Genomic DNA, 15,032 nt, shown 5'->3' on the forward strand with positions numbered 1-15,032 from the left:
TAAGCAATTTTTTTTTCAACTTAATATAAAACTACTTATAAACTTTTAATTTATCCACTTTATAAATGTTAGTGATTAGAAATTCTCATCTGCTATTCCCAGAAAAAGAAACAAAAACAAAAATAAAAAACAAAAAAAAAGAACATCCTTAACAAAAACTCTTGTGATTACTCTTACAGCGTGATCCAGCCACCATGGCCCCTAAGAAATTCATCCAGACACGAGCGCGCAAAGAGAGATCCAAATCTGATGGTAAGATTACAGGTACAGTATGAAAGATTCTCGAAAGCATGCATTTCACAAGTCTGCTCAGTGGATCTTTCATGGTGATAAATGAACAACCAAACCAAAATCATCCAAATTATATATGGTAATAGAATGTGGGTTAAACAATTTTGAACTCAATTTCAAATTTCATTCATTTCATTTCAACTTATTCCTACTTTCTCCTGCTACTGGTATACAGTACCATTTCCTGTAGCTTTTCTTGCTTCCATTCTTTATTCTCTCTCCTTATTTGCTTGTCCCTTTCCCTAATCTGCCTTCCATTTTATTACTCTTCTGTCCCTTGCTTTTATTCTCCTTTTGTTTCTCATACCTTTTCTTACTTTTTTTTTATTCCCTTTTCCTATTTTCCCTTAGTTTCCAATCCCCTTATTCTCTTGTCTCTCCATATTTTCACTTTCACTTCATCTTACTATCCATCCTCTTCCTTTCCGTATTTTCAATATGCCGGTGTTATTGATTTTTCTAAATTCTTCACTTAATTTCTAAACTGAGATTTAGAGGAATTATATCGTGATGTTAGGACAGTAATGCGTTATTTCTTTATTATCATGGATTTCTACAACCCTATTCAATTTTACAGTCAAGTTGTAAATATTTGTGAATACAAATTAATTCTTTTTGATTTTCAGCCTTGAATATAACACGTGCATTAGTAAAACCGCCAATTGCAAAACTAAAGAAGAGTGGGGAGGCATTCTTACAAGACGGTTCGTGTTGTGATGTCACGCCAAACCTGATAAAGTGCCGTGAATGCCGGATGAAGCCAAGTAGTCGCCATTCCAAGCTAAATATATTCTGTCGCTTTTACGCCTTCCGAAGGTATGATCATTTTGCTTTTATTTTAATAATTTTTATTAATAGTTTTTATTTTTAAGATGTGAAATTGTGGATTTATATTTATGTTTTTCATTTCATGTTATCAACAATCAAGCCTAAACAGAGATACTAAGGTATTGAAAAAAGACCTCACAAACTATTAGCTTAGAAGCAGTTAAAAATGGAAATGACATGTAAATATTAATTGAAATTTATTTTCTTTCTACGACTTAATAAAGTAGAAGTCTTGTATGTATCACAGCTTAAAAAATACATAATTTATTATTTTTAGCTGTATATATTTTATAATTACAATAATAATAATAATACAATAATAATTACATGGCATTGCATTTTCAATTTTATTAATAAAAATTATAGGATTGAAAATATATTACTTCAATGTAATTTAATCATTTTATGTTAGTTTGAATACATCTAACCTTTGTGTCTCAATTAAAAATAATCACCGAATTCTGTAGCCAAAATTCTTTAAAAATTCTAAAAATATGTTTGTCTTGAGAACCTTGGACTTGATGCAAGACAGAGCCTGCAGTAAACTTCCTGATAGCATTTTTGAAGAACGTGAAAGTACAGAAATGTACGAGTAACAGCATCATCAGGCGCTGTGGTTGCGAGTGTCAGGATGTGATGATAAATTGAACATTAATCCACAGTTCCTAAATAGAGCGATTTGCCGTCGCAAGATGTTTGGCGACACCCGAAAATCCATCGACTCGCATTACTCAAAACCTTTTACATGTCTTGTGGCCTTTACTGCTTGCAGGTCGAGGCATCCTATAAAGTGATTTATTTTTAATGCATATCTGCAAAGTTTTTGAGAAAATTGATTTGCTTGGAAAGGTCACCAGATGTAGTGTTTGGTGATTGTATTTCATGCTAAATAGTAATTTTAAAACTAAACATAATTTATAACCTGATAAAATATGATTATATTCGTTTAAAATTAATATATTATTTAGTAAAATACATGATATTGATAGTAGATATTTATAATAGTAATACAATATTACTGGTAATAATGATTAAATTTAATAATGATATATTTTTATACTATTTTTAAAAAACTATAAAAACATTTATTGACGTTTCTTTTTTCTCCATGAATGTGCTGTTTTTGCAGTTTACCCTGCTTTATGTCTTTTCTGTAATTTGTCTGTTGTGATGAGGACTCCCCTGAAAATCAGCTTTGCTGAGTGGGACATTTCCTCTTAAAATATTAATAAAAGAAAGAAAGAAAAAGAATAACAGTATGTAACCCAATGGTGTATTTCATAATTCTAAATAGTAACAACATAGTAGTAATTATATTAGTAAAAAAAAGTGCTGGAAGAGTAGAAAAATCTGGAGGTTTTTTTTTTAGTTTGAGTTTCTTTATTTAGTAAACAAGGTCATGATATTTCACAAAAAAACATACTACATATTGATTAAACTTTCCACGTGTTGCTGAAACTCATCAGCATCGGTCGACTTTGATCGGGTCTGTAAAATTTTTTTAATTTGTGCAATTGAACAGACCTTGATTACAAGGAATACTAAGAAAAGTTACTGTATTTCCACTTAGGACCAGTAAAACAGTTAAGCGCACATTTGCGAAAAAATAAAAACAACCAAAAACCTAGAAGCTACCAGAAAATCATTAAAAGATGAATCATTAATATCATTGTTACAATTTACATCATTGAAATTTTATAATAATAAAAATTATTTGTTTGATTTGGAGCGTGGGCACTTAACAATAATTGGGAACGCTCGGTGAATTTATCTTGATGAAGAGATATTAATGTGGCAAAAAGCTGAATAAAGTTCTTCCAAGAACATGGTTGTCATAAGGGATTATGAGGTTAAGATGTTACACTGAGCACAACATTGAAAATACATCAGTTGTTTAATTTAGTATAGTTAAAATACTAGCAAATGGCAGTAAAGATAAAAGAGTTCTTTGTTGTTCTTAATTATCACCATGTGTCTGGTTTCTTTATTAGTGATAAATGTCAAAATAAATCATTCATATTGTAATGACAAACACAAATGACAGCCTTCTTTCGTATTAATAACAAAGCATACATAACATGGTCGTGACGTTGGTAAGATTCTCGGTAATGTACGTCGGAAAGTTTTCATTATTAACGAGGTGATTATTTCTGTTCTGCTGTTAGCTTTCTGAAAGCAAAATATGCAATTAATTTGATAGGTCTGGAATGACACTCGCAGCGATAAAAAAAGAGAAAGTCTAATGCACGTTTGCTTTATAAATGAATAATTGATCCCTAGTTAAATATGCTAATTAAATATGTAACCGTGAGGTAGAGGTTAAATGTCTAGTTGTAGAGGTGCAGATAAAGTGCTAGCAGTGTGATAGAGAGGACATTAATTAATTAGCAAATTTACGCAACAGGAAGGAGACAATATATGTAAATGTTCTTAAATAAAGCATTTTTATAACCCAACATTTTATTTTGATGTGTGTTTGCATCAGGAAAATATCATAAGAGTAAGTTTTGTCCTAACTGAAATGTTATCGTACTGAATACTTTCAGTACGTTCCAAAATTATTGCAGAAAAAAACTTGCAAGTGATTTGACCTTAGATTATTTTAGTATCTCCAGGAATATGAATGTTGTTACAGTATTATCGGAAATGTCTTAGGTTGTGACTTTGTTGATAGCTACTAATTTTGTGTCGCTAACCACAAAGTTGCAATCTACTTATACCATTACTATTTTGAGTATTTTCATTTTTATTTTGATTATGGTAACATAGACATTATTCTTATTTATTTTTTACAGGCTGAAGTATAGTCGTAATAGCAACTTAATGATAGCTGGCTTCTCGGAGCCATGTCACTGTGAACAAGAGGATCTCGATCCTTGGTTACCGTACACCGACCCAGACTGCCCTCTAGATGTTAACACATCTAAGTACATTCTCTCAAAAGTCGGTGACCAATTTTGTGACTTAGTTCAGCAGGAGAGGGAAGCCAAAGCAATTAGTATAGAGAAGGGTAAGCAAATCAGATTATATTATTAGCTTATCCAAAAAAGTGTATCTTTTAAGTCAGGCTTAGGAGCAAAAACATTTTGTGATAGGTAACCACACTTTTTCACACCTTTTCTCCAGTTCTTAAATATTCAAAAATCTGTATCTCATTCACCGTTACCCAATTTTTCGTCAAACAACTTTTTTCTGTCTAAGAAAAATGAGTTCTACAACATATCAACAATTTTTTTCCTGCTGAGTCTGACTATGTTCAGTAGTAAATCTGTAGTATTGTGGAACAAATTTAATTTACATAATACATTTATTGTTTCATAACAAAAATTGATCTGCTAAGTTGATATTCAAAAAATCCATACTCATATTTTTCATTCATAGCCATATTGTATATTTAGAATAAAGTATTTTAATTAAAACCAGATTTCCTAATATATCCATTTATGAATACTGTGCAAGAATTTGCCAGATACTGATTTAAAACATTTATCATAATTATATAATTTACTTAAAACTAACAGATGTTCTACTGGCTTTCACTTTCTGAGGGCAATGCGATTCATTGATGTATAAGCCGTAAACAGAAAAAAAAATTTCATTCGTAGAAATTTGTTTCTGAATATAGACAAGTAATTTCACATTTCCTCTCTTACTTATTATAATTATCTTGCTTTCCTGAACAATACACTAGTGTATTTTAACCTCATACAGAATGTATCGTTATATTATGCACGACTTATTCCTATTTTAATCATGTTCTCTTAGGAAAAATTGCATGGAAACGTGCCGTTACGGGTGTACGAGAAATGTGTGATACGTGTGACACAACCCTCTTTAATATCCATTGGACGTGCCCAAAGTGTGGATTTGTCGTCTGCTTGGATTGTTATAAGTCGAGAAAGAACCGCTGTGAGGAAGGTACGTTTGTGAAACAATCCATCGATATTAAGGGATGGAGACATTTCGTATGCTGTAATCGGTTGTAACTGAATAATAGATTAATAGATAGTTGTGCTCTATTAGTCATCTGTACGTAAGTACATGAACTTAGAAAAAAAATAGGATGATTATGCGAGTGATGGTTAATAAAAAATATATAGAGAGAGGGACAATAAGAATCCCATTTATACAAAAACAAGACCACGTAAATCAACCAAAAAGATATTTAAAAAATAATCATAAAACATTATTTTTAAACATAAAAAAATACATAAATATAATCTTATTGAAGAAAAAGAAATATAGATCATATTAAAATATAAAAGAGAGAAAAAAAATTAATGAATTTGAATTTATTGTTATTTATTGCAAATATCCAAGATACAGTAAAAAAAAAACCAAAGGGCTATAACCACTGTATTTACTTACATAATTCCAATTACAAGTAAAAAATAAAATACACAATTTAAACATCAAAAATGCACACAAATAAAGATATGTCTTAACACTGGTCTGTTTCTATTATTGCATTCCCTATTTATTTTATTTTATTTTTGAGTATTTGAAATTTTGATAAAGTAAATTAATCCTTCCCTTACATTCAGCTTTCATTCATGTTTCTTTCTTCACCATGTGTATGTTTAGGAGATCACGATGAGAAGTCACCTCAGCGATGGCTGAAGTGCATTAAGGACCAGGAACATCTTATTGAGAACCTCATGCTCACCCAGATCATCCCTAAAGATGGTGAGTAATATTTGTGGATTTGTTGGGAAGATGCTTTCCTTTCAATCACCATGTACTGGGTTCGATCGAAGAGGAATTGTCAGCATATTAGTCAATCTAGAAATCTCACTAACCTCAAATAAACACCAAGGATCTCAATTTGGATGAATCACCAATTTAAATTTCATGTTTAGTTTATTGCTAAAGGAAATATTATAACCTATTTTAAATTAATTTTCTTTCATTTCAGCATTATGGGATGTGGGAGAGTTGGTACACAAGATGAGGATAAAATGGAATGTGAATCCTAACTGTAAATGCATGAAGAACGGCAAAGTTGCAATCAACGGTGCATCGCAGGTAATCAACACTTAATTATTCATGAACAGGGAGAATTAGGGTTTGGGGAGTGGAGAGGTGAGAATATTGGTCACAATGAGAAAACAAAATAATACCATACAAGTTTAAAGATAATTAAAAGGGGAAATAAGAAGTATCATTGTAGGCCTGAATGGCATATGGGCCAAGGTTGGCCATATCAAATATAATCAGCATCTAAACATGTTGGAGGGAGAAAATTGTAACATCCAGTGGGTGAGTTGGGAGTGGAGTGGGGGGGGGGGGGGGGTGAATTGGGAGTGGAGGCAGGGTGTGAGTTGGGAGTGGAGGCAGGGTTTGAGTTTCGGGAGGAGTGAGTTGGGAGTGGAGGCAGGGTGTGAGTTAGGAGTGGAGGGAAAAGGTGAGTTTGGAGTGGAGAGAGGGTTGAGTTGCAAGTTGAGACCGGGTGAGTTAGAAGTGGAGGAAGGGGGTGAATTTGAAGTTGAGTGAGTTTGGAGTGGAGGGAGAGGGTGATGGTAAATGATCACAGGGGTAAAATAAAAGAACATAGTAAAAGAATAAAGATTGGTAACAAAATAGCAAATAGCAGCTGATTTGTATTGTCCTAATTTCAAAACCAATTTTGAATATTGGATTTCAACTTGTCATTGAAATGAATTGAATGTGACATCATTTTGTGCAGTCGGAATGAAAGCACATGATCTACTGTCTAACATGACCAGACAGGATGAACAGTCAATAACTACTGGACAAACTGTTCTCACGAACAAATTAACGCAAATTAAAGAAGTCACTCGCTGCTGATAAGAAGGGGTACCAATTCACATGCTCCAAAATGAAAGTAGGAGATGAATTGATTATGTGATTAGGTACATTTTCTATTAGATCATAAACAAAGTCCTTGCTTGGTTAAATCCGTCAATACAAAGTTTAGCGCTGGTGTCGGTATTATTCTCATAGCTTGTCAGATACAATTCTTGTTATGTGCCACAGAGAGGATGTGTTCATTTCCTCAACTGCTCGCAACCTACATGCTGGCTAGCCACATGCAGGGCTTTTGATTTTTTGTGAATTGTGAGAGTTGGCATTTGAAATTATAGTGTCATTACATACAGTTTTAAATTGTACAACCAATAATGTAATATCTACCATTCTACTACTTCCGAGGGGATTGATGCTTATGAATGTAAGATATCCCTGGTATTTCCAAGATTTGAACACAGGGAATATAACAAGGAAAACATAGTAATTGTCAAGCTATAGCTCCATTATTAATTTTATTCTAAATTGACTCAAAAACAATATATATTATATAAGTAATCTATGATTGTTAATTATATATTTTATATACAGAATTTATTAGCTGAGACGGTGCTGACCGGACCTAAACTGAAACCAAAGGACAACAAAAAAGATGTTACAGCAGTAAAGAATTCCAATGCATCATCATTACAAATTCTTGCTGATATTGCAACATCAGCACAAACAGACAATCAAGCGGGTGATGCCAGCTCAATAGAAAACCAGTCACTTCAGGATACCAAAACAAGTACCACTACGACGGACAAACTCTCTTGTAGGGATACGCCGAGTACGTTACGAGAACTGTTAACAAAGACTGCCGATAAATTGGCCAAACCGGCAGCAACAGTGTCTAGTGGTTCACTTTTGTCTGCTTACTTTTTGAAAGGAGAAAACAATAGTGGGAAACGTATGGTGACTGGGACATTTGAGGATATAATTGCGTCCGTAGTGGAACAAAATATCGCTTCACCCACCTTGAATAAGCAAGAACGAAATACAGTTAATCAAACTAAGCAGAGCAGGAATGCTAACATTCAGACCATGGAGCCAACTGCCATGTTTATTAACCCGAACTTAAACCCGGAAGATGGGCAGGTTCGCCATACGCTAGTCGAATCTAGCATGACATTTCCAGATGTACCTCATTCTTGGCTGTGTGACGGCCGATTATTACGTCTTCTTGATCCCCGACACAAAGGAAATCTTAAAATATTCCAGGAGCAGTGGCGACGGGGAGAGGTAAGTGACAGTTGATGATCGCATTGGGTTCAGTGATATGGTACTTGCCGCTTCAAATACAGCCAGGAACATGCTGTGCAACGGTCTTTCACCGACAACCAGCTTACAGTGTCACGCCATTAAGCGCTGACAGAGAGCGGAGATGGATTCACGTCACCTGGCTTTAGGGTTCTACATCCAAATCTAGGCTATCACATTTCCTGCTCACTTGCATTCCCCAAGATGGCAAATGGCTTACCAATTTTATTAAAGAAATAGTTTACCATCCTATAGCCAGATTTTATAATATTAAAATGTCATTAAAAAGTTTTTTTTAGACACAACTGATAATGCTACTAGCATCCTACTCTTTGCTAAACTTAAATTTGGTTTATTTTAAAGAATTGTTTTTTTCTTGCAGCCCATCTTGGTTAGTGGTTGTCACAAGGTCTTGAGCCGGAAACTCTGGCACCCATCCACCTTTAGTCGGATGTTTGGTGACCAGGAGAACGATCTGGTAAACTGTCGATCGTCTGCGGTCATTCAAGGTGTACCGATGAAGGAATTCTGGGATGGCTTTGAAGACATTCGAAGTGAGTACATTATAGTGTAAATTGTGTGCGAGAGTAAGTTACAATCGGCAAGTCAGTTTAGCTACATCGACAACTGGTTAAGGCATGGATTAAAGGTGAAATATTAGTATGACATTAATCGTTTCACCTGCCGTGAACTTAAGCTCCAATTGTAACATATGTATGAGTCAAAAAGACCATAAACAGCTTTCAGACATAAGTCATCCTCACTTACAAAACTCAACACCTTAAAACCATGGACTTGTTAGCTCCTGCACTTGCCACTAAGTAACATTATGGAATGTATTCAATAGTTGTCAGTCATCTGTGGTATCATGCAGAGCACTTAAAACAAAATATTTGAAATGGTTGTTGGCTATGCAAATGCTAAGAATGGGGGCAGCATATTGTGAATGACTTATTAATCTGCCTTGCGGCAATGACATTAAACTTTTTGACCTGCCCTGATCTTAAGCTCCAATTGCAACATAGATATGAGTCAAGCGAGCCGGAAACACATCGACACAAAGACTAGCAAGGTCACAAATTATACCATGAACATTATGAATAAGACATTAATTTGATATAGTTGACCCTGTAGGGAGATAGACGGATACAGGATGGTACAGGGGCTTGGCAATTTCATAAGAGTGAAGACAGTTCAATTATAGATGCCAGCATGCTATAATTTGTTATGAATGAAATTACCTTGTACCTTGTTACTGGTGCATTGTGGGAAAATCAAATAGGAAGAATGCATTTAGAACATTTATACTCTCTGAATGTAGGGTTTGGTAATTTGTTAGGGAAGACAACCATTAATGCTACAACTGTGTAATAATTTGTTATGAATGAAAATACCAGGCTTTTTACTGATACATTCTTTGTGCAGAATTCAAAGATTTTAGAATGCATTCAGAAATATTTCTTCTGTCTGCCTACCATTGTAATTTTAGCACTTTTATACAGTGACAACAATTGATTCTTCTACCATATAATAATTTGTTATGAATAAAATTACCTTCTACCTCATTATGGTCTGCACTATGGGAAAATTGATTATCAAAACACTTAAAACATTTTCTACTGTCTGCCTGCCATTGCAGATTATCTAATTTTAGTACTATTAGGCGTATAAGTTTGCATGTAGTGAATGTATGACTAATGGACATATTTGACCTAGTTGCATCTAACTTGAACATTGATGGACAGACAGATAGCTGTAGCCTTGAATTCAGTGCCTTTTCAACCAGCCCTGAATCTTGCAAGTCCCTGGAATAGCTACATTGATCCATCATATTAATTGCTAACAGGGAATGATAGTGCCCAGTAATGTTGGTCACTTATATTTGAGGCTGTGATATTTCTGTTCAGCACTTCTATTTCCATCTTCCTCCTGATTGGATCTGACAACCAATTTATATTTTTGCCAAGTCTGATTCAGTTACTATTTTCATGTGTATGGAGACATGATAATAGAAATTCATTAGAGTTGTTTATAATAAATCATTTTGATAATGTGCAATCACATTTTAAAAATCTGATTGAACCTAGGAATGTATTTTTTTTTATTTACCATGGAACCATTTTATATTTATTTTACCTTTTAGAACGATTGGTAAAGCAACGAGATCCCATGGTGTTGAAGTTAAAGGACTGGCCTCCAGCGGAAGATTTTAGCGAACTTCTACCAGATCATTTCAGCGATCTTATGCAAGGGCTCCCTCTACCAGAATACACACATAGAAATGGACATCTGAATCTGTCCTCAAGACTACCTGAATTTTTTGTCAAGCCTGATTTAGGGCCCAAGATGTACAATGCATATGGTAAGAATGGTCTTGAACACTTATTTTGATGAATTGACTAATGCAAATTCTTGCACAAGTCATTCTCTGTTGTTTTGCTTAAAAGAAACATACAAATATATTCTCAATCTTATTTACTTTGTAATAGAAAACACTTATTTGTTTATTTGTGGTTAATGATCCTAAATTATTACTTTGCTACATTTTTCCCAGGTTCAGCCAAGTTCCCCAAAATAGGAACCACCAACTTGCACCTTGATATATCTGATGCTGTCAACGTGATGGTATATGTTGGCATACCTGTGAATGAAAATAAAGGAAAGCTGAGTCATGTGGACTTTGAAAAAGGTATGCAATCGATATATTCATTGTGAAGATTCAAATTAAATAATTGATAATTGCTTCTAATTTAAGATTTGGAGTGGAGATGTAGCATATGTATTAATTTTTTTTTTTTGTAATTTGCCTACATATGGACATAATCTTTTCATACCATGTCCGTATATTATGTGTATTATGTTATTGTGATTAAAGGTATTTGACACATAAAACTTGATAGTAAGGGTATAGCTTTTAAATGATGTTAAATATTCCGATTGGTTTTTATAAAGTAGAATAACATGGTACAGCCCAAGACATGTAGCCTTGAAAAGATTCAATACCAATTTAAACTTGTAGCATTCTTGTCCTAAGTCATGTATTTATTTCATTTGTGAACAGATGCATTTGATGCTATCGATCAATCTACTTGCGATGAACTGACAAAGAAACGTGTACGGGATAAGACAGAACGGCCCGGTGCACTATGGCATATATTCCGGGCCGTGGATGCAGATAAAATCCGTGACATGCTGCGCAAAGTGTCTAAGGAACAGGGTGAGGAATTCCCATCGGACCATGACCCAATTCATGACCAGTCATTCTACCTTGACAAGAAACTGCTGGACAGGCTAAAGAAAGACTACGGAGTGCAAGGCTGGGCCATCGTACAATGTATGGGAGATGCAGTGTTCATACCAGCTGGGGCTCCTCATCAGGTAGGCTAGCTTTACGTGCTGCTTAATGTTACGTTGTCTGCTAAAACCTGGATAATTATTAAAACATTTTTAATAACTAATTTAAAAGGGTTGAAACCATATAACAATTTAGTTTTTCTGGATAAACACAATTTAATTTTGCTCTAATTTTAAATAACTTAAATGTACGAAATACCTGCAAGCAATTCTAAACATGTCTAAATTCAAATGTTTTTTACAGTATTTTATTATACAGACATAAAAACTAAATTAAATCAACTTAAGTAAATCATTGTATAAATATGTATTCCATCTCCTATTGGATGAACCAAATATGTGATTGTTTCATCTGTTTTCACTTCAGGTACACAACCTGCACTCCTGTATAAAGACTGCTGAAGATTTTGTATCCCCAGAGCACGTCCACCAATGCTTTAAACTAACACAGGAGTTCCGTTACTTGAGCTCAACGCACAGCAACCATGAGGACAAACTGCAGGTCAAGAATATTATATACCATGCTATCAAAGACACAGTAGGAATTCTAATGGCCAATGAACCGCCTTCAAAATGAAACCATCACTGTTGATCAAGTTAACACTGGTAGGCTAAGTCCAGTTGAATCCGGACTAATCCAGAACTGTCAGTGAAACCAGTTTTAACTTGATTGAACTAGTTCTTGTAAGCAAGCTGAGCTCAGCGGACAAATTACAGGATTATAAGCAGTGCTTTTGGTTTTGAATTTTTGACAGAAAGTATAAATTGCGCGATCAGTAACGTGCAATGCATTTTTAAAGTAGATTGGACAAAATGAAAATTCATGAACATTAAATCTACTGGAAATACAGTTGCTGTAATGGTGTTTGCCGTTTTTAAAATACTTGAATATGATATAAAATGACTCCAGCAGTAATCTGATGTTATGAACTTGTGAATCAAGAGAGAACATTACAGATTTTGACTGCGAAGGATTATAACAAAATGTGTGCAGACAAACTATATATATTTTTTCTTTAATAAAAGTGCTAAAAAATGGAGTTTATTTGCACAGGATAGTTCAATTTTCTTCATTCAAAACAAGGTTTTCACAGCGATGGTTGGATACAAATACTTCCACTGCTGATGATGTCTTTGCCACTACAATTTCATATTGCATTTATCCCCTGTCTGTTCTAAGGTGCATGTCTTTTGCAAAAGCAATCTGTGAATTTGTTATCTTTTCAAGACAATCCTTATTTGTTAAGGTGTTCAAAGAGAGTCAACTTTTAAAAACACATCTAATTCATCTAATTCAATAATCTCTTAATTTTAGTATTCATGAGTAGCTAGTTCACACTGTTGACTAGCTATCTGACCTGTTGACCAGCTTTCTCATCTGTTAACTGGTTGGCTAGCTTATCTGTCACCTAGCTACAGTAGTCCATCTGTTAAGGGCGTTATTGATTTACTCCCAATTTTAAGTGTCATATATATAGTGCTGTTGAGAGGAGGGCATAGAGGTTAATATATGGACTAAAATGGGACTACACAGTATCCTAAAATTAAATCATCTGTTTTTATCTCCTAACCCAAGACTACAAGGGGGTGAATTATCATAAGCAAGAGTGTATGCCCATGTAGGTAGTATGGGTACCGTCCTCCAATCCAACGTCAAATCCATACAGGATTGACAACACAGTTATTATTTGGTGGTAATTAATCAACTCATATTTGGTTGATCATTCTTTACAAACAAGAAAATACAGTAGTGTATATTTTTCCCTAATTAAATACATCCCTTTTCTTTGTTGACTTTGACCATGGAAACAAATGTTTTCCATATTTAGAACAAGTAATCAGTATTTTTTGTTAATTTCTTGCAGAATCATGGAATATTGTTATTATATCGTTTTATATGTGAAGTAAGATTAACTAGAGAAACAAAAAAAAACACCAAAAAGATCTTATATAAGATTTTTTTCAGAGAAATTTCTAATTTTTCAATCAATTCTCACCCTTTTCAGGAAGATAAGGAAATATTTTGCCTTGTTTGTGTGGCCCATTCATAAGATGTAAATAGTGTATAAAATACTTGGTTTCACTCTATAGAATATTAAATGTTTGGTTTTTTTTATCGAAATGCAGTAGATAAATTTCAGTTAGTGCCAATGTAATTTTTTTTGTAGAATTTGATAAAATGATTGTAATTTAAAAAAAGTATTTGTCTAGATTGTGATTTAATTTCTGCTTGTGAATAGCTATCGAGTGTTCGTCGACAGATGTATGCTTAAGATTGTTCTCAAATCAGCTGGTTACACAGTCGGCATTTATGATTTGATGAATATTCATATTATATATATGCATATTCATTAACTTTGTGACATATGTATTGTGATCTGTACAGAACTCATAAGATAATGTTATTTTTATATGAACGCCAGACGCCTAGTCAAACTAGGATGTTAAGTGTTTGAACACTGTAGCTCAGTGTCAAAGGCTTGAACGTTGCATAAATACAGTCCTGTTTTATCACATGTAAATTCTGTCTACATTCAGTTATTGCTATTTCAAAAAAAAATTGTTGAAAAATATAACAAAGAATTTGAAATTATATTTGTTGTTGAGATTTTCTTATTGTTTTTGTGATTTCTACAGCTGTCTTCATAAGACAATAAATGGATGAAATGATAAACATTGAATGCCCATGCATTTCTTTTGTGGACATTACTTTCAAATGCCTTTCTTTCTGAAAATACAAATGTATTTTCTGGAATGAAGATTTGATGGATTGATCTGTCTTATATATAGTCACTGGAGCCGTCAACTGACAAATCCATTTCCGCACTCTCTGTGAAAGTTTGACGACATAATGCCGTCTGTTGATTGTTGGTAGCAGTATGAGCGGATTGTCATTACAACTTTCAACTTATTGGGTGTGGGTATAATTGAATAGGCTATTCGGCCTCTTGAGACCCACATTCATTTATGCCATACTGCACAATATGGTGCCATCCTTGTTTAACCAATGTTGATCCGGTCACTTTTTAAATATAGTTACAGTAGTCGCTTCAACAATGTTGGATGGGAGATTGTTCCAATGCTTGATGATTGTATAGCTAAAGAAGTTCTTTCTGATTTCTAGGACTTTATTCATAGATGGGTTATACACTTTATATTTGTGACCACAAGTGATGCTAGCAGGGTTAGATGAAAAAAGGATGAAGCTGTCAATGTTCTCTTTATCTGTAATGATCTTGAATGCTTCTATAAGGCCTTCTCTTAATCTTCTAACTGCTAAAGGATACAATTTCAATTTCTTGAGTCTTGTTTCATTAAAAACGAACCGTTGCGTGTAACTTGTCGTGTTGCATCCGCCATAGAATTGCGTTGGCCAACGACTGTCTACATAGTGAGTGCTGCCAAAATCAAACCTCGCTCAAGTAAGTAAATGTCTTCGAGGAGTATAAAAGGGTACCTGTTAGTATGTTGTGGCATTGAACGTATTAGGCTAT

The 15,032-nt window shown here is 34.0% G+C and overlaps 1 protein-coding gene across 3 annotated transcripts in view; it reads left to right on the top strand.

Annotated features, from left to right (window-relative positions):
• LOC117117954 overlaps positions 1 to 14,149 on the top strand; it is a 78,567-nt gene extending 64,418 nt beyond the window's left edge. For 2 of the 3 annotated variants that reach the window (XM_033262443.1, XM_033262445.1), the window contains 12 exons: positions 180 to 264; positions 918 to 1,107; positions 3,915 to 4,129; positions 4,885 to 5,037; positions 5,704 to 5,805; positions 6,035 to 6,144; positions 7,477 to 8,166; positions 8,567 to 8,738; positions 10,328 to 10,546; positions 10,739 to 10,873; positions 11,246 to 11,562; positions 11,906 to 14,149. In XM_033262443.1, coding sequence (XP_033118334.1) covers positions 180 to 264; positions 918 to 1,107; positions 3,915 to 4,129; positions 4,885 to 5,037; positions 5,704 to 5,805; positions 6,035 to 6,144; positions 7,477 to 8,166; positions 8,567 to 8,738; positions 10,328 to 10,546; positions 10,739 to 10,873; positions 11,246 to 11,562; positions 11,906 to 12,115 — 2,598 coding nt within the window. In that variant the 3' untranslated portion in view covers positions 12,116 to 14,149. The remainder of the gene's footprint in view (positions 1 to 179; positions 265 to 917; positions 1,108 to 3,914; positions 4,130 to 4,884; positions 5,038 to 5,703; positions 5,806 to 6,034; positions 6,145 to 7,476; positions 8,167 to 8,566; positions 8,739 to 10,327; positions 10,547 to 10,738; positions 10,874 to 11,245; positions 11,563 to 11,905) is intronic. The other variant, XM_033262444.1, reaches the window with a different exon arrangement.
• Positions 14,150 to 15,032: the final 883 nt, after the last annotated feature.

The sequence above is a fragment of the Anneissia japonica genome, unplaced genomic scaffold (assembly GCF_011630105.1).
Source record: "Anneissia japonica isolate Jap-2015-1 unplaced genomic scaffold, ASM1163010v1 scaffold288016_len413324_cov198, whole genome shotgun sequence".
NCBI classification, from domain to species: Eukaryota; Metazoa; Echinodermata; class Crinoidea; order Comatulida; family Comatulidae; genus Anneissia; species Anneissia japonica.